Raw genomic sequence first — 19,433 nt, forward strand, 5'->3', positions numbered from 1 at the left:
CTGATTTTCATATGTTAGTCATGAACCAAAATCCTATTAGCTAAATGTATTAGCAGGATGCACACATCTCAGTACATTTTGGACATCTTTAGGCTCGTTTCACACGTCAGTGAAAAACACTGACGTTCTTCACTGATGTGTAAAACACGCACATGTCCCTCTGTGTTCCGTGATTCACGGCACACGTGGGTTGTCCATGTACAATCCGTGATCCGTGATCCCGTGATTGCATATGGACATTACTCACCTGCCTTCACTGCTGCTGTCCATGGTGCTGAAGTCTCCAGCTCTGCAGCATCCACCACCACTCTCAGCACCTACTTCCTGGTCGGCAGTTCCTGCTTTCATGAATATTCATGAGCCAGGCAGGATCTGCCGAAAACAGAGGCTGCAGAGCGAATCGCAAGCAAGGTAAGTTGAAAATTTTTAAAATTTAATATGTCCGTGATTCTCTGGTACGTGTTTCACGGATCACACACGGATCACACCATAGTGTGGTCCGTGGGTCATCAGTGATGCCAGATAAAAACTGACATGTCTCCGTGCAGAATCACGGCCAAGGTGCACAGTGCACGGAGACAAGTTCAGTGAAAAATCACTGATGTGTGAGAAGACCCATTGATTAGAATGGGTCTGCGTATGTCAGTGATTCTGGTACGTATAAAAAAAAAGCACAAACGTACCAGAATCACTGACGTGTGAAAGGGGCCTTAGGCTGGACACGCCCTGGAAAACAAAGTCTATTCTTGGTGTTTGTTGGCATAAATTTCAGTTACAACTGACGAAAATTTTCTGGCATGCATTATACTAAATTTGCTTTGAGGTGCATACCCCCTCCTGCTAAAGACCACTTACATTTTAGGAAAAGTAGCGGGGCTGTCAGAAAAAAGATGCAGCATTTTTGCTGAAGTATCCGTTGTCTCAAATTTTGTTTAATAAAAGACACTGTATCAGACTTTACAATTGAGAGAAATAATAATATTCCGTACAGCTTGCCTCCTGCATCCCACAAACTATACCGTATGTTATTTTGGAAACTAAAGCATTGTAGCTATACTCACTGTACAGGTACATTGGAGACAGGGTCCATGTCCCGGGGGTTGGAATGATTGTCCATCAGAATATATTCTGCGCTCAAAGTCACACACTGTAAAATTAACTTGTGCTGTAATTTTTTACTGTATAACATTCATATACTGCCTTTTGCTCCAACGATTAGGGTGCTTTCACACTACACTCCTCCCCCTATTCACTGGTCTCATCGGGGCGTGCGTCCGCATCCCCTGCAAATCGGGATTCAGACATATGTGACGAGAGGGCCACTGACTATAATGGTGCAGGCGGAGTCACCGTGTGCTCTGTCACGCACCATATACAGGCTTGTACGTCTATTGCTGGTGGGCATCCAGACGTAGTAGACTGCTTCTGGGTGTTCGCCTCCACTAAGCGTATACCCATAAAAATGGCACATGACAGAGCACATGGTGACTCCGCCTGCACCATTATAGTCAGAGGCCCCCTTGGCGCATACGTCTGCATCCCATTTTGAGGGGGATTCAGATGGAAGCCCAGACGGGACCACTGAACGGGGAGAGGAACACAGTGTGAAAGCACCCTAACTGTCACGAGTTAGTATGTACACGTGATTTCATTGGAACCCATTTAATATTGTTAATTTCTATTAAAAATTATGACCTTAGATTTCTCCTCCCATGCTCTATAAGCTATTTCTTTTACCTTCACAACTTGGGCAACATTTTCCAACAACTTTGCCAGGGTGACTGCATTGTGCTGTAGGGCATTGTCTATCTAGATGATCACAGGACACCTCTCCTGCCTTCAGAAAAAAACCATACAAGCATCAGCAGTTCATTCGTAACATAAATCATAATGTAAAAATCATTTTGAAAATCATACTAAAGATGAAAAAGAATATACCATACTTACAGAGCAAGTACAACTGAGGCAAGGGTCATGAGAAGCTGTAAAAACGTCACCTTCTGCATAAGAGCGAGACTCAAACTCACATCCCTCACACCTAATCAGAGACAACAATGGTTGGATTGTCACAATTTAAAGTGAATCTGTCAGCACAAAATGGCTGTTCAACCCAAGTACAGATGCTCCGTGCATCATGACGGGGACAAACGTTTACACTTATGAACAAAAGGGTAACAATGTTTTGAACCTTTGACTTTCAGGCTCTATATTTTATCATCCACTACTGCTTTAAGAGTGAGTCTACCTTCATTTTATAGACAATCATTTTGTTTATCTCATATTTGACTTCCAATTGTTTAGCATATTAAACAACCAAAAAAACAAAACAAGCAGATTGGAACAAAACCCCAAGTGCAACACTGAAAAAGCAGCAAAAAAATGTCAATTTTTAATTATTCAGAAATAGGTAAGATAGCACAGTACATACACAGCAGCATGTAAAACACGGAGAAACAAGTATTCGCAGGCAATCATAAAATATGCTATTAAAATACGTATTATTGCACATAATACAAAATTAACAACAAGAAGAGACAGTATTGAAATTTATATTATTTTAACATCCAGTGGATATAATTGAATGCAACATTATTTTTAACAAAATATCATTGTGATCTGGATAGAGTATCCTAAATGTATAACGATGCTAAACAATGAATATCCATATCTGAATGAGAACCATTTCTATATATAGGTAAAAAAGAGGGTACCTTGGGCAGCATTCTCCTGGTTTTCGGACAGGGTTTCTACACAATGTAGGGTTACAAGGTATTGCATTGCACTGAACGTTACCATTCTGTAAAACAATAGATGTAGATGATAACTTATGCATAAACAGCACACTAAGGGGTACTTTGCACACTGCGACATCGCAAGCCGATACTTGCGATGCCGAGCGCGATACTCCCTGTCGCAGCACCGATATCTTGTGATTGCTGCCGTAGCGAACATTATCGCTACGGCAGCTTCACATGCACTCACCTGCTCTGCAACGTCGCTCTGGCCGGCAAACCGCCTCCTTACTAAGGGGGCAGGTCGTGCGGCGTCACAGCGACGTCACGCGGCAGGCGGCCAATGGAAGCGGAGGGGCGGAGATGAGCGGGACGTAAACATCCCGCCCACCTCCGTCCTTCCGCATAGCCGGCGTGAGCCGCGGTGACGCAGGTAGGAGATGTTCCTCGCTCCTGCGGCTTCTCACACAGTGATGTGTGCTGCCGCAGGGGAACGAGGAACAACATCGTACCGTCGCTGCAGCTACATTATAGAAATGTCGGACACTACACCGATGATATGATTATGACGCTTTTGCGCTCGTTAAATGCATCATAAAGGATTTACACACTACGATATCGACAGCGACGCCGGATGTGCGTCACTTTCGATTTGACCCCACCGACATCGCACCTGCGATATCGTAGTGTGCAAAGTGCCCCTAAGAGTAATAAATGTCATGAATAATTAAATCAAATTACATTCTAAAGTGTTTGTACTCCCTAAAAGTAGATAAAACCTCACCTCACAGACACAACGTGTACAAGAGTCAGAACTTCTTACTGTTTGCCCATTCTCATAGTTTCGCCCATTATATGAACAACCTGAGGAAACAAGAGATATTTATAATTTAAAGGGAACCTGTCACCAGATTTGTACCTATTAAACTATTTTCGTCATCCTCTTCATCGCATTTTCACATTTCGCGCCTGTACAGTTAGGTCGGCTCGCGCAGGCGCAGTTCGCTCTGCCATATTGCGGGCAGAGCAGAAAACAGCTGCCCTCGCTCGCGGCAGTGAGCTAAATGTGCAGGAGCGAGAATATGGGTGGGTATGAGCATGGCAGAGTGAACTGCGCCTGCGCAAGCAGACCTACCTGCACAGGCGCGAGATTTGAAAATGCAACGCGGAGGATGACGGAGGGAGTCATTCTGGCAGTCAAGAAAGGAGGACAGCGATCAGCGGCAGGAGGGGGGAAAGGAGCAGAAAATGCAAGGTGCACCTTCATAGAATGCAGCCCAGAAACTGCAGAAGGTGATTATTTTAGTCTAATAGGGAAAAATCTGGTGACAGGTTCCCTTTAAGAACTTCTTTAATAAGAGAGGAGCCACAAATTATCTGCCTCAGTATCTCCCAGATTTTTTGCCAAAGGGTGGAATAGTGGGAGAATTTCGCCCAATACAAATAGATAGAACTGTAATTGTATTCAACATCATTTAATCATTATACAGGGGTACCCATATAAAAAAAGGTTTGGTAGTGAAAAAAATGTCATAATTAGGTCTTTAAAAGAAGAATATACTTCAAATCAGTTTAAGACATTTAGATTGTGTCCCAGAACACACAATGTATGTGGTTTAGTTTATTGTGTGATTTATACGGGAATATTTCCAACTGTAAAAAAAGTATTCAAAGAAAACAATGTACATAATGAGATATAGGAATTACAACACCCAAAGGACATTTTTATAGCTTAATTACATTTGACAAACAAGCCTACACGTTGAATAGCCACAACAATCTGGTCAGTAACATACCATCACATACAGGACAGCAGGTTCCTGGCCGAGCTGGAGCTGGGTGTCTACACAGGGAGGCACAGTGACGCTTCCTACATTGAACTTTACCCTCCTACATTAAGAGAATATGAATTGTTAACGGGACAGAAAATCAGTTACAAATGAACACTGCTTTTAGAAATGGGTGTTATGGTTGTAAGTCATAAAGAGAGAGAATTAATATGCCAGGAGATTAATAAAGCCAGAAGCTGAACAATAGGCAAGAAGCAGAAATATACATGTGAGAAGGAGTAACCGGGGGTGGACTGCATAGCAGTTCTAAGAGATTACAGAAGTATTTTAGCTTTGTACCACACAACGACAATTATGACACGGCTCTCCATGTGGTCTCCATTCCTCTTCATGTTTGCGTGTTACTGTTCCATCTATGCAGCCTACAGGAGGAAGGAGTGGATGAGATATGGCTCAGTTAGCACAAGATGTTAACTGGTTCAGAGACAGACACATTGGACACAAAGAAAACCTTAAAGACTTGCTATATAGACCATTTAACACACACATTGTAGTGACTACATGTCACGATGACTATGGGATAGCAGAGAACCAGGGCTCCTAAGCTGCCCCTCAAGCTTGGGGGACTTATGATGTCCCTAACCTCAGGGGTACTCCTAATGGTGAAGAAGTCTGAGTCTTCTTCCTGGCCCTGCTTCTGACCAGTCCTGATCTGATTCCTCCTCCCTTTCCCTCAATGGAGGGACAGGACAGGAGTGTGTTGAAAACCACAGATAAAGACAGAGAAGGGAATACCTAAATTCTGTCACACAACATGCACACACAAAAGGTAAAGACAATACGAGATTCAGGATGAAAAACAAGAGCAGGAAGGAAATACAAACAACAGGAGTAAACTCCACAACCGTTCCAAGCATTAGGCACAACTTTCACCAGTAAGTCTGGGACACCACACCTCACAGACCAACATAGAATAAGCTATTGCTGCCATGGGTAGAAGGATTCAACAAGCATAAATAGAAAGGGAGCAGATGTGAAAGGTCTCCTCAAAACATGTGATTAAAGGACCAATCAGACTAACAGAGATTAACTCTTGCTAGCCTGCCTATGAATCAGCACACATCAGGTCGACGCTCGAGTCTGACTGAGTTGATCCAAGGCACCAGAGAATCCATCAGGTGGTGTGTCAGAATCTGCAATCTGAACAGAGCCCAATACCACCATGACAGTCAGCGAAATTTGTGCAAAACTCAGTGTGACACTAGATCTCTATTTACTATTACTATTTTGTATGCTAGTCAACTCCAGCTTTCTATATAGCATTTTTTTATGTAAACGGGTTTGGCCTATTTCCAAATTTCTAAAAAAAAAAAAAAAAAAAAAAAAAACCCAAACAATTAATGCTGTGAAGAGACATAATCACTATGGGGAGATAAGGTATGCACACCAGTGACTATGTAAGGGGAATACATGGAATAGCAGAAACTGCTGTGTGAATACTGACTTGAAAAATCCAATAGCTATATGTAAGAGTGAAAATGTGAAAAATGGAATCTGCATTACTGCCATGAAGATATGAATCAAGAGAAATTTAGCTACTGAATTGATCAATGCATTGATCAATTCAGTAGCTAAATTTCTCTTGATTCATATGTTCATGGCAGTAATGCAGATTCCATTTTTCACATTTTCACTTTACATATAGCTATTGGATTTTTCAAGTCAGTATTCACACAGCAGTTTCTGCTATTCCATGTATTCCCCTTACATAGTCACTGGTGTGCATACCTTATCTCCCCATAGTGATGTTTTTTTAGGTTTTTGCACCCAGTTCAGACTTAGAATGGTGTTCCAAACGTATTCCTTATTTGTCAGAGACATAATCAGTCATAATTAACTCAACCTTTGCATTTTAAGGTCTGCAGCTTTCTATGAATAAATGCACACATAACATGAAGTGCTGCTGCCTGCATGTGCACATGATTTCAACACCTATGTAGATGAAATATATGTGGTCCATGGGCAATAACTGGTAGTAATCAACAAGGTATACCATCTGTGCTGATTCGTGTCTCCTCGGTTTCTGCTTTGGCCGCTAGGCAGTGGTGTGCCTTTATTGCTTGTTGCGCGTGATAGCTCCAGTCCCATTTCCCTTGGCACTTTTGGTGTTGCTGAATGAGGTAGCTATGAGGTTAATTTTCATCTAGGTTTTGATCACTTCTTCCTGGGACCCCTGGGTTGCGCAGTAAGCTATTTAAACCTCTGATGCTCTGACTCTCACTGCCAGTCACTATTATCCTGGTATACACCTCTATGCAGTGCTTCTGTTAGTCCTAATTTCTGCTCTTCTTTGACTCCGGCTTGATATTTGATTATCCACTTGCTTTACAATTTTGTCCCAAACGTGATCTCTTGGCGACCATCCCTGCCTCTGGTTTGCTCCTCCAGATGGCAGCCCTTCCATGGAAGCAATCCAATGGACAGGGGACCCCTCATTGTAAAACCGAATCTCTGTACAGGGGTTAAAGGGTGAAGGTTGGGGTTCCTCTGGAATCTGCTAGATGCAGTAGCTTGTGCCTAGGCTGCCCAAGATAGCCTTTTTGAGTTGGTGGCCCTGATAGGCATGACAGAAGGGTATTTATCGGTATGATAACTTACGTCTGTACACACAGTTTGTGACATTTTTAGATATTTTGCCAGAAAGTGGTCATGATGACCACCAAAGACATAAGTGTTTTAATATCCTACTCTGTTACACACTAGTTATACATTCTCTTCTAGATCCCCCATCTTTAAATATTGGAGATGCCTTCACCTCCATGTTCCTTCATCCCAAAACTCATCTTATATGAACAAATTATGTGTGTTATTATGTAATGATATCATCATTTTTAAATAAAAAAAAAAGTTAAAATAATTGGCAAAATATAAGTCAATGCAGAATTGCAAGGTACCTTGACACCTCTTACAACATTCCCCAGGAACCTCTTCTTGTTGACCACAAGTTAATTTAGGGCAGGATACTCGTATACAATTCACATTACCATTCTGCAACAGAAAGTGCAGATTGTATTCTTAGAAAAAAACATGTTTTCAGTTCAGAATAAAAGAAAAGCATAAAATCTAAACCTACAAGCTGGACATCAAAAAAATTGTAACACACACAAAAGTGGAAACTACCTTGCAAAAACAACTTTCACATGGATCACCATTGCCTTTAAAGGTGACGCCATTTGGTATAATGTCACCCTGAAGATCGCAGGCTGAACAATCCGGACAGCAGAAACCACGTTTAACTCCGTGAGTACAGCTTTGTGGACAGCGCACAGCATCAGTACACCTCACTTCACCATCCTGAGAACCAGGGAAAGAGAGGCGGCAGTCAGAAATAACCCCAAAAAATGTTCAATGCAAGCAAATGGAGACTTTGTTATATTGCACAGGGTAAGAACAATCTAAAACATATAGTAAGCATCAGAAATGACAATACAAAAGGGCTGAAATGTATGATTTCTGAATATCTCGCCCTTCTCCAGTCCATCCTCAACTCTGCTGCCTGATCAATCCACCTCTCCCTTTGCTACTCCTCCACTATGCTACTCCGCTCTCCACTCTGCAAAGCTCCTCACTGGGTTCCAATGCCCAATGGATGCAGTTTAAACTACTAACATTGACATACAAAGTTGTCTATAACCTGTCTCCCACACATATCTCCAAACTAATTTCCTGATATCTTCCCACTCGTAATATCCAGTCCTCCCAAGACCTCCTTTTCTTCTCCACTCTTGTACATTCCTCACTCAATCACCTTCAAGATTCCTTGAAGTATCTGACATCATCTAGAATTCTGTGCCCCATATCAAATTATCTCCAACATTCGGAACTTGAAATTTCCGGGGTGTTTCACTTGATTTGTGCATAACCTAAACCTTTGCATAGCTGCCCTTTACAATGAACTCATTTCGTGTCATGATCTTGAAGGCCTTCTTCCACTATAGTACTGGGCCTTCCCTGGCTGGATAGGTACCATCCGGTGGTTGATTAGCAGTACAGGGAAATTATTAGGGGGAATGATTTCTGAGAGAATAACTGACTGAATACTCTTCTCTCTATCATGGTTTCCACTGTGTGTCCTGATCCTAAGGGCGAGGTGGTAAAGGTTCAGGGGATGTCCCTGATGCCACGTTTCAGAGGGACATACCTGCTGCCAAGGTTCAAGGGAGTGCCCCTGCTGCCTGTCCTAGAGGGATATTACTTATGCCTTTAAGTTTTCATCTTAAATACTTAGGTGAACATCATAAATCAGTTCTTTCAGGTCACTCAAGTAGTAAAGCCACTTTGGACTGCCTTTCTCGTAGTTTTTGGTGCCCAGGTTCACATCATGATGTGGTTGATTTTGTGCCCACTTGCAATTTTTGTCCACATTCTAAGACTCCATATACTGGTCCATCCAGGTCTCTCATACCTTTGAAAAGCACGGCTGATAAAAAAAAGTCTGCCTGGTCCGAACCTGTGTGTGAATGATTATGTGTTGTTATCTACCAGAAATATTAGGTTAAAAGTTCTTTCTTGGAAACTGGGTCCTAGGTTCAATGGTCCTTACAAAGTATCATCGTCATTAACCCTGAGGCTTTTTGCATTACCTTAAGCACTTAAAATACATAATGTATTCTATAGGTCTTTGCTCAAGAAATAAATTGCGTCCTCTGAACTGGCACCTTTACCGCCATCAACTTCAGTGATTGTTGATGGCAACTTAGAATTTCAGGCGTTATGGTTGTTGATTACTGTTTTATTCACCGCTCTCTTCAATACTTGGTACATTGGAAGGGTTAGGGTCTGGAAGAAAGGACGTGGGTACCAGTATCAGAAGTTAATGCCAGTAGGTTGGTGCATTTCTTCTATGCTTCTCATCTGAAACCTTGCCCATAGGGTCCAGAAGCAATTGGTAGAAGAAGGGGGACTGTCATGAATGTGTCTCATGTTTGCATATTACATCTTGTATTGGAGTGGACTTACTTTCATTTGATGCTGAAGGGGATAAGGACCCTTTCCCTTCTGGCTGAGATTACGGGTAGCTTTAATCATAGCTGCAGCATCTTATCATCCTGCCCTTCTGCTATATTTACTCCCTCCTGGCTTCACTCCATGCTGGTTGTAAATCTTCTATACTGACCACTTTGAAGGAGCCTGTCTGAGGAGAAGGTGTGGTGTTTGTTTCAGTTGTAGCTGTGAAGTTTTCTACCGGAAAACCGAGGAGTGCTATTTGTTGTGTCTTTTCCCACCTATTTGTCTTACCTTCCTTGTGTTGTTTTATTGTAGTGGTGACACTAGTGTCTTGCTGGCCTACACATAGTCTGGGTGAGTTTATGGCCAGCGTGGGCCTAGGCACATGATGGTGTATGGGGGGGAAGGACCCGTCTAGGCATGTTAAGTAATGCATTGGTCAGACTCAGGTGTCTGTTAGGAGCTGACTCTGCTTCTCTCTCCCAATTGAAAGGGCCTTCTGTACATCTTCAGTGGTTTTCCCCTTGTGTTGTGCCACACACTGGGCATTCCCTTTCCCAGGGTAGCAGTGGAATACCCTACCACAAGAGCTAGTAATGGCAGATACTATAACAGCTTTTAAAAATGGGCTGGATAATTTCTTCAGTACACATAACATTGTGGGTTATAAATAATTTAGTGAGATAAAATGTATAAATGGTGGAGAAAGGTTGAACTTGATGAACTTAGGGCTTTTTTCAACCTTTGTAACTATGAAAATTGTGAAATTTTCTCATTTTTTTGTTAAATGTTCAATATTTTCATAAATAAACGCAAAAATATCTTCCAAAATTTACCATTAAAATGTAGTACAATGTGTCACGAAAAAAAAAAAACAATCTAAGAATCACTGAGAAATGTTGAAGCATTCCTGAGTTATTATCGTATAAAATGACACTGGTCATAATTGTGAAATATGGCCTAGTCAGGAAAGTGAAAACAAGCTACGGGTGAAGCGGTTAAAGTCTAAGGGGTACTTTACATGCTGCGACATCGCTGCTGATATATCGTCGGGGTCATGTCGTTAGTGACACACATCCGGCGCCGGTAGCGACATCGCAGCGTGTAAAACAAATGAGCGACGATCAACGAGCGCAAAAACGTGCAAAATCGTTGCTCGTTGACACGTCGTTCATTTCCATAATATCGGTGCTGCTGCAGGTACAATGTTTGTCGTTGCAGCGGCAGCACACATCGCTGTGTGTGACGCCGCTGTAACGACAAACATCTCCTTACCTGCGTCCACCGGAAAAGAAGGAAGGAAGGAGGTGGGCGGCATGTTCCGGCCGCTCATCTCCTCCCCTCCTTTTCTATTGGGCGGCGGTTCAGTGACGCTGCTGTGACGTCGCTGTGACGCTGAACGAACCGCCCGCCCCCTTAGAAAGGAGGCGGTTCGCCGGTCACAGCGACGTCACAGACCAGGTATGTGCGTGTGACGCTGCCGTAGCGATAATGTTCGCTACGGCAGCAATCACCACATATCGGCCGTGCGACGGGGGCTAGTGCTATCGTGCTCGACATCGCTAGCAAATGCTAGCGATGTCGCAGCGTGTAAAGACCGCCTTAGAAGCAAAAAAATGTTATAGTATAGCAGGCAAAATGATATGCTGTTATTAAACCAAAAAGCATTACAAATCAAATTTACTATATAACTAGTTCTTAAAGTGTTTGGAAAAACAATGTAATCCTTATTAAAAACATGCTTCAACTGAAGAAAAACGGAACCGTGTACACTAATGACGTTACCTACTGACCTGGCATACACAGTGATGGCAACCATTGGTGGTGGTAATGTTCTGACCAGGTAACAAGGGTTTCCCATGAAAGTCACACACTAGGAAGAATAAAGAGAAAAACATGTAGGGGATGTCACTGCCATCTTGGGGAAAGTCTTCGTGGGCCAAAGACCTCTTCGATGTCTGTCACTGTGTCAACCTGTGGTGAGAGGGACAGACACCGTGGTCTATTGATCCCTGCTTTTTCTCTATTTTATGGTGGTCACATTTAGCAACTTCAGCTGCTAAAAGAATCTTCTGGAATATTTTATTAAATTGCTAAAGTCAGCATATCTATATTTTATAGCATAAACATTACAAATAACAGTATACAGTAATTCATTAGGATGGATACCTTTAATTTTTTAATGAAAAAAAGAACTTGGCACTCCAAATGGTTATGCTGCATGTCTTATAATGTAGCTATTTTTCAGACATTCAGATGGCATGTAAAAGCAGAGAAACCCAGCAGAGAGCACATGCTGAGAAGAGTAATGACTGCAGTCAATCATTACTATTTGCATTGCCATTGAGTTAATTTTACATTGGACTACTGGTTGATACCTATAAGGGCACCCTAATTCTTTGTAGTGCACGGCATTCACAGTATCACTAACTTTCTCAAAGACCCCTCCCCATTACTAACCTCGAACTTGATGATAGCTGTGATTTTTTGACAAATCACAACTGTCATTAACCATTTATATTATACATTGTCACCGTACCAGCGCAAACAGGATGAAGCAGGATTGGCGCATCTAATGGATGTGCCAATTCTGCATGGCTGTGGCTACTATTTTTAGGCTGGGGAGGGCCCAATAACCACCAGCCTCCCCAGGCTGAGAATACCAACCCACAGCTCTCTACTTTATCTTGGCTGGGTATCAAAATTGGGGGGGATGCATGCCGTTTTTTAAATTATTTATATAAATAATTTAAAAAAAAAAAGCTGCATTGGGTCCCTGGTATTTTGATACACAGCCAAGATAACGCACACAGCTGGGGGCTGTATCTTCCAGCTGTCTGCTTTATCTGTGCTGGGTATCAAAATATGGGGGACCCTACGCCATTTTATTACAATTATTTAACAATTTTTACACCACACACCAGGGATCAAGACAGTTATGCGGGCGTCACATGAGACGATCTATCGTCGGGGTCATGGTTTTCGTGACGCACATCCGGCATCGTTAACGACGTCGTCTCATGTGACATCTAAGAGCGCCTCTTAACGTTCGCAAATCGGTTGTAAATCGTGTATCGTGTACACATCGCTCATTATTAAAAAAACGTTTAATCTTATTTGCGCAGATTGTTCATCGTACCCGGGGCAGCACACATCGCTCCGTGTGACACCCTGGGAACGATGAACACAGCTTACCTGCATCCCGCCGGCACTGCTGAAAGAAGGAGGTGAGCGGGATGTTTACGTCCCGCTCATCTCCGCCCCTCCGCTTCTATTGGGCGGCCGCTGTGTGACGTCGCAGTGACGCCAAACAACCCACCCCCTTCAGGAAGTGGATGTTTGCCGCCCACAGCGACGTCGCTCAGCAGGTGTGACGGGGGTTTAACGATTTTGTGCGACACGGGCAGCGATATGCCCGTGATGCACAAACGACGGGGGCAGGCACGATCGCTTAGATTGTATCGTGTGACACCCGCATTAGTGTGAGGGCAACCAATCACAGACACCAGCACGTCAGCAGTCTGCAGCCAATCACAGATACTGTCACAGAGGGTGAGTGGGGGAAGTAGTGAGTTTAATGAGTGAAGCAGTGTGACAACTGCGCGGGAGAGTCAATAAGCATAACTGTCCTGTTTTAACCCCATGTTGTCTTTTTTAAAAAATTCTTATCCGAGTGGCCGACCCCAAACAGTAAGATGAACTTCCCTGAGAAGTCTGTGTTTGGGATCCGTGAACGGATACTAGGTGTCCGGTACGGACCCGGAACTTTACAGTTCGGGTTAGCCCATCACTAATCATGAGCTCTTCATTATGTTCTCCATACTGTTATCTTTCCATCATTCTGTTACAAGTTGATATTGGCTTTATTTCTAGAAAGAATTTTGTGTTAGAAATGAATGGATTTTTTTAGGATGTTTACTAATCTAATCTTGCCTTTCTTCTCTAGAGTGTTAGCAGTGTTTTGCTTCTCAACAATAATATACGAACCTCCTTAAGAGTGTCCTTGACTTGGCTAAAAGCTGGGAGTTTTCTTTACTAAAGGAAAAATTCTTCACTTATCGTGTGTTATCTCTATGCTTTTGTTTACTTTTTTTACTGCAAAATAATGGCCTGCTTTACTTGCATTAGTTTTCTGACCACACATTTGCTACATGCAAATTTAACTCCAAACTCTTTATCTCCTTAATGCAGCACTTCAACTAAAGTTTTTATTCAGTAAATGTGTATGTAATGTTGTGTGAGTATATTAATATACTCAACTACCGCTGCTTTCTCTGATGTCCAGCGCCCTTCTTCTCCAATTCTCTGTGACATTACCCTTCTGCAGACTGGTTGGGTCACGCTGTGCTATGCGTGACCTGGAAGTCAATTTTAAAATTAAAGCCTAGCGAGGATCCATAGGCTTTCATTCTAAAATTGACCTCCGGCTCATGCATAATGTATAGAGCAAGGTGGCTAATGGAAATTGCAATGAAGTCAATGAGAACTGCGCTGGATACCAGAGAAAGCAGCGGTAGGTGACTATATTAATAGACTCAAACTACATTACATGAATAGAAAGAAGGTAATGTCCAGCACAACCATCATGACTAAGGGCATAACGTGCCTGAAACGTGTCAGCTTTTGCCATAAATCCAATTTTTTAAATTTTTGAACAATAAAAGTTGCAATTTTATCATTGTATGGTTGTGCTGGAAATTACCTTGTTTCTCTACTGTTTGCTGCACCAGTTGATATCGGCAGCAGATGGAGACAACCTTTTCCCTCTGTTAGTGTGATTGAGCTATGAGCAGAGCCTATTTCTCTTGATTTTACATTGCATGCATGTACACTCACATTTGTTGAAAAAAAAAGTTAGTGGGAGTTCTTCTTTAATTTGCAATAAAACATTCAGATCTCAGGTCACACAACTATGGAACAACTTATTAGTCAAATGTTAATTTTAATTAGTTAATTTTGTGAAAATAGGGGGACAATGTAAAAAATAGGCATAATTCCTAAAATGTTTGCCGATTCATGAAGACCAGCAATTTTCTCGCCGATGACTGGGCGCTATGGAATCCCATGCTCCTAATTCATAAAGGGGTGCACACCTTTTGAGGAATCTGGAGTGTGTGACAAGTGGTGTGTGCCTATGTGTGTTGCACAGAAGAAGGGAATTTTGTTTACTTACCGTAAATTCCTTTTCTTCTAGCTCTAATTGGGAGACCCAGACAATTGGGTGTATAGCTACTGCCTCCGGAGGCCACACAAAGTATTACACTTAAAAGTGTAAGGCCCCTCCCCTACTGCCTATACACCCCCCGTGGGATCACGGGCTCCTCAGTTTCAGTGCAAAAGCAAGAAGGAGGAAAGCCAATAAACTGGTTTAAGCAAATTCAATCCGAAGGAATATCGGAGAACTGAAACCATTCAACATGAACAACATGTGTATACAAAAAAACAGGGGCGGGTGCTGGGTCTCCCAATTAGAGCTAGAAGAAAAGGAATTTACGGTAAGTAAACAAAATTCCCTTCTTCTTTGTCGCTCTATTGGGAGACCCAGACAATTGGGATGTCCAAAAGCAATCCCTGGGTGGGTAAAATAATACCTCGTGATAGGGCCATAAAAACGGCCCTTTTCTACAGGTGAGCAATCGCCGCCTGAAGGACTTGTCTACCTAGGCTGGCGTCCGCCGAAGCATAGGTATGCACCTGATAATGCTTGGTAAAAGTGTGCAGACTCGACCAGGTAGCCGCCTGGCACACTTGCTGAGCCGTAGCCTGGTGCCGTAATGCCCAGGACGCACCCACGGCTCTGGTAGAATGGGCCTTCAGCCCTGAGGGAACCGGAAGCCCCGCAGAACGGTAGCCTTCAAGAATTGGTTCCTTGATCCACCGAGCCAGGGTGGATTTGGAAGCTTGCGACCCTTTACGCTGGCCGGCGACAAGGGCAAAGAGTGCATCCGAGCGGCGCAGAGGTGCCGTGCGGGAAATGTAGATTCTGAGTGCTCTCACCAGATCCAACAAATGCAAATCCTTTTCACATTGATGAACTGGACGAGGACACAAAGAAGGTAAGGAGATATCCTGATTGAGATGAAAGGGGGATACCACCTTAGGGAGAAACTCCGGAATCGGGCGCAGAACCACCTTGTCCTGGTGAAACACCAGGAAGGGAGATTTGCATGACAGCGCTGCTAGCTCGGACACTCTCCGAAGAGACGTGACCGCTACTAGAAAGGCCACTTTCTGTGAAAGGCGAGACAGGGAAACATCCCTCAAAGGCTCGAAAGGCGGCTTCTGGAGAGCAATTAGAACCCTGTTCAGATCCCAGGGCTCTAACGGCCGCTTGTAAGGAGGGACGATATGACAAACCCCTTGCAGGAACGTGCGTACCTGAGGAAGTCGTGCTAGGCGCTTCTGAAAAATACAGATAGCGCAGAGACTTGTCCCTTAAGGGAGCCGAGCGACAGACCTTTTTCCAACCTGGATTGCAGGAAGGAAAGAAAAGTAGGCAAAGCAAATGGCCAGGGAGAAACTTCCTGAGCAGAGCACCAAGCTAAGAATATCTTCCACGTCCTGTGGTAGATCTTGGCAGAGGATAGTTTCCTAGCCTGTCTCATGGTGGCAATGACCTCTTGAGATAATCCTGAAGACGCTAGGATCCAGGACTCAATGGCCACACAGTCAGGCTCAGGGCCGCAGAATTCTGATGGAAAAACGGCCCTTGAGACAGCAAGTCTGGCCGGTCTGGTATTGCCCACGGTTGTCCTACCGTGAGATGCCACAGATCCGGGTACCACGACCTCCTTGGCCAGTCTGGAGCGACGAGGATGGCGCGGCGGCAGTCGGACCTGATCTTGCGTAGCACTCTGGGCAACACCGCCAGAGGTGGGAACACATAAGGCAGCCGGAACTGCGACCAATCTTGAACTAAGGCGTCCGCCGCCAGAGCTCTGAGATCGTGAGACCGTGCCATGAAGGCCGGGACCTTGATGTTGTGCCGGGACGCCATTAGGTCGACGTCCGGCTTCCCCCAGCGGCGACAAATTTCCTGAAACACGTCCGGGTGAAGAGACCATTCCCCTGCGTCCATACCCTGGCGACTGAGGAAGTCTGCTTCCCAGTTTTCTACGCCCGGGATGTGAACTGCGGATATGGTGGATGCCGTGTCTTCCACCCAAGTCAGAATCCGCCGGACTTCCTGGAAGGCTTGCCGACTGCGTGTCCCTCCTTGGTGGTTGATGTATGCCACCGCTGTGGAGTTGTCCGACTGAATTCGGATCTGCTTGCCTTCTAGCCACTGCTGGAAGGCTTGTAGGGCAAGATACACTGCTCTGATTTCCAGAACATTGATCTGAAGGGTGGACTCTTGCTGAGTCCACGTACCTTGAGCCCTGTGGTGGAGAAAAACTGCTCCCCACCCTGATAGACTCGCGTCCGTTGTGACCACCGCCCAGGATGGGGGTAGGAAAGACTTTCCTATTGACAATGAGGTGGGAAGAAGCCACCACTGAAGAGAATCCTTGGCCGCCTGAGAAAGGGAGACGTTCCTGTCTAGGGACGTCGACTTCCCGTCCCATTGGCGGAGAATGTCCCATTGTAATGGACGCAGATGAAACTGCGCGAAAGGGACTGCCTCCATTGCTGCTACCATCTTCCCCAAGAAGTGCATGAGGCGTCTCAAGGGATGCGACTGGCCCTGAAGGAGAGATTGCACCCCTATCTGTAGTGAACGCTGTTTGTCCAGCGGAAGCATCACTATCGCTGATAGAGTATGAAACTCCATGCCAAGGTATGTTATCGATTGGGTTGGGGTCAGATTTGACTTTGAAAAGTTGATGATCCACCCGAAACTCTGGAGAGTCTCCAGCGCAACGTTCAGGCTGTGTTGGCATGCCTCTTGAGAGGGTGCCTTGACAAGTAGATCGTCCAAGTAAGGGATCACAGAGTGACCCTGAGAGTGCAGGACTGCTACTACTGCTGCCATGACCTTGGTGAAGACCCTTGGGGCTGTCGCCAGACCGAAAGGCAGGGCTACGAACTGAAGGTGTTCGTCTCCTATAACAAAGCGTAGAAAACGCTGGTGCTCTGGAGCAATCGGCACGTGGAGATAAGCATCTTTGATGTCTATTGATGCTAGGAAATCTCCTTGAGACATTGAGGCGATGACGGAGCGGAGGGATTCCATCCGGAACCGCCTGGTTTTCACATGCTTGTTGAGCAGTTTTAGGTCCAGAACAGGACGGAAAGACCCGTCCTTTTTTGGCACCACAAACAAATTGGAGTAAAAACCGTGACCTTGATCCTGAAGAGGAACAGGGATCACCACTCCTTCTGCCTTTAAAGAGCACACCGCCTGCAGAAGAGCATTGGCTCGGCCGGGAGGCGGAGAAGTTCTGAAGAATCGGGTTGGAGGACGAGAACTGAACTCTATCCTGTACCCGTGAGACAGAATGTCTCTCACCCAACGGTCCTTGACATGTGGCAGCCAAATGTCGCCAAAGCGGGAGAGCCTGCCACCGACCGAGGATGCGGAGAGAGGAGGCCGAAAGTCATGAGGAAGCCGCTTTGGTAGCGGTTCCTCCGGCTGCTTTCTTTGTGCGTGACTGAGCCCGCCAAGAATCTGAGCTCCTCTGATCCTTTTGAGTCCTTTTGGACGAGGAGAATTGGGACCTGCCCGAGCCTCGAAAGGACCGAAACCTCGACTGTCCCCTCCTCTGTTGGGGTTTATTTGGTCTGGGCTGAGGTAAGGATGAATCCTTACCCTTGGACTGTTTAATGATTTCATCCAATCTCTCACCAAACAGTCTGTCACCAGAAAATGGCAAACTGGTTAAGCACTTCTTGGAAGCAGAATCTGCCTTCCATTCCCTTAACCACAATGCTCTGCGTAAAACCACGGAGTTGGCGGCCGCCACTGCCGTACGGCTCGTAGAGTCCAGGACAGCATTAATAGAGTAAGACGCAAATGCAGACATTTGAGAGGTTAAGGACGCTACTTGCGGAACAGATGTACGTGTGACAGTGTCAATCTGCGCCAGACCAGCTGAAATAACTTGGAGTGCCCATACGGCTGCGAATGCTGGAGCAAACGACGCACCGATAGCTTCATAGATGGATTTCAACCAGAGCTCCATCTGTCTGTCAGTGGCATCTTTAAGTGAAGCCCCATCTTCCACTGCAACTATGGATCTAGCCGCAAGCCTGGAGATTGGGGGATCCACCTTTGGACACTGGGTCCAGCCTTTGACCACGTCAGGGGGAAAGGGATAACGTGTATCCTTAAGACGTTTGGAGAAACGCTTATCTGGATAAGCGTGGTGTTTCTGGACTGACTCTCTAAAGTCAGAATGGTCCAGAAAAGTACTCAATTTACGCTTGGGATACCTGAAATGGAATTTCTCCTGCTGTGAAGCTGACTCCTCCACTGGAGGAGCTGTGGGAGAAATATCCAACATTTTATTGATGGACGCTATGAGATCATTCACCATTGCGTCCCCATCAGGTGTATCCAGATTGAGAGCGGTCTCAGGATCAGAATCCTGATCAGCAACCTCTGTCTCATCAAACAGAGAGCCTTCCTGCTGGGACCCTGACCAGTGTGATGAAGTCGAGGGCCGCTCATAGCGAGCTCGCTTAGGCTGTCTGGGACTGTCGTCCGTGTCAGAGCCATCACCCCGGGATGCATGGGACCCCCCCGGAGCATGGATGTGTTCCAAAAGAGGGGGGCCAGGGAGCATTGAATCGACAGTGCCCATGGTCTGAGTTACCGGTCTGGACTGCAAAGTCTCAAGGATTTTAGTCATAGTCACCGACAACCTATCAGCAAAAACTGCAAACTCCGTCCCTGTCACCTGGACAGTGTTCACAGGTGGTTCTCCTTGGGCCACCTCTAGCAGAGACCCCGGCTGAGCAAGTG

The 19,433-nt window shown here is 44.9% G+C and overlaps 1 protein-coding gene across 1 annotated transcript in view; it reads right to left on the reverse strand.

Moving 5' to 3' along the window:
- Positions 1 to 19,433, reverse strand: part of KCP (kielin cysteine rich BMP regulator) — a 338,287-nt gene that overhangs the window by 124,303 nt on the left and 194,551 nt on the right. The window contains exons 13-22 of the mRNA XM_075345388.1: positions 11,323 to 11,402; positions 7,703 to 7,876; positions 7,477 to 7,570; positions 4,862 to 4,944; positions 4,529 to 4,622; positions 3,517 to 3,596; positions 2,712 to 2,797; positions 1,948 to 2,038; positions 1,738 to 1,837; positions 1,062 to 1,147 (exon numbers count right to left, since the gene is read on the reverse strand). Coding sequence (XP_075201503.1) covers positions 1,062 to 1,147; positions 1,738 to 1,837; positions 1,948 to 2,038; positions 2,712 to 2,797; positions 3,517 to 3,596; positions 4,529 to 4,622; positions 4,862 to 4,944; positions 7,477 to 7,570; positions 7,703 to 7,876; positions 11,323 to 11,402 — 968 coding nt within the window. The remainder of the gene's footprint in view (positions 1 to 1,061; positions 1,148 to 1,737; positions 1,838 to 1,947; positions 2,039 to 2,711; positions 2,798 to 3,516; positions 3,597 to 4,528; positions 4,623 to 4,861; positions 4,945 to 7,476; positions 7,571 to 7,702; positions 7,877 to 11,322; positions 11,403 to 19,433) is intronic.

The sequence above is a fragment of the Anomaloglossus baeobatrachus genome, chromosome 4, assembly GCF_048569485.1.
Source record: "Anomaloglossus baeobatrachus isolate aAnoBae1 chromosome 4, aAnoBae1.hap1, whole genome shotgun sequence".
In the NCBI taxonomy this organism is placed as follows: domain Eukaryota; kingdom Metazoa; phylum Chordata; class Amphibia; order Anura; family Aromobatidae; genus Anomaloglossus; species Anomaloglossus baeobatrachus.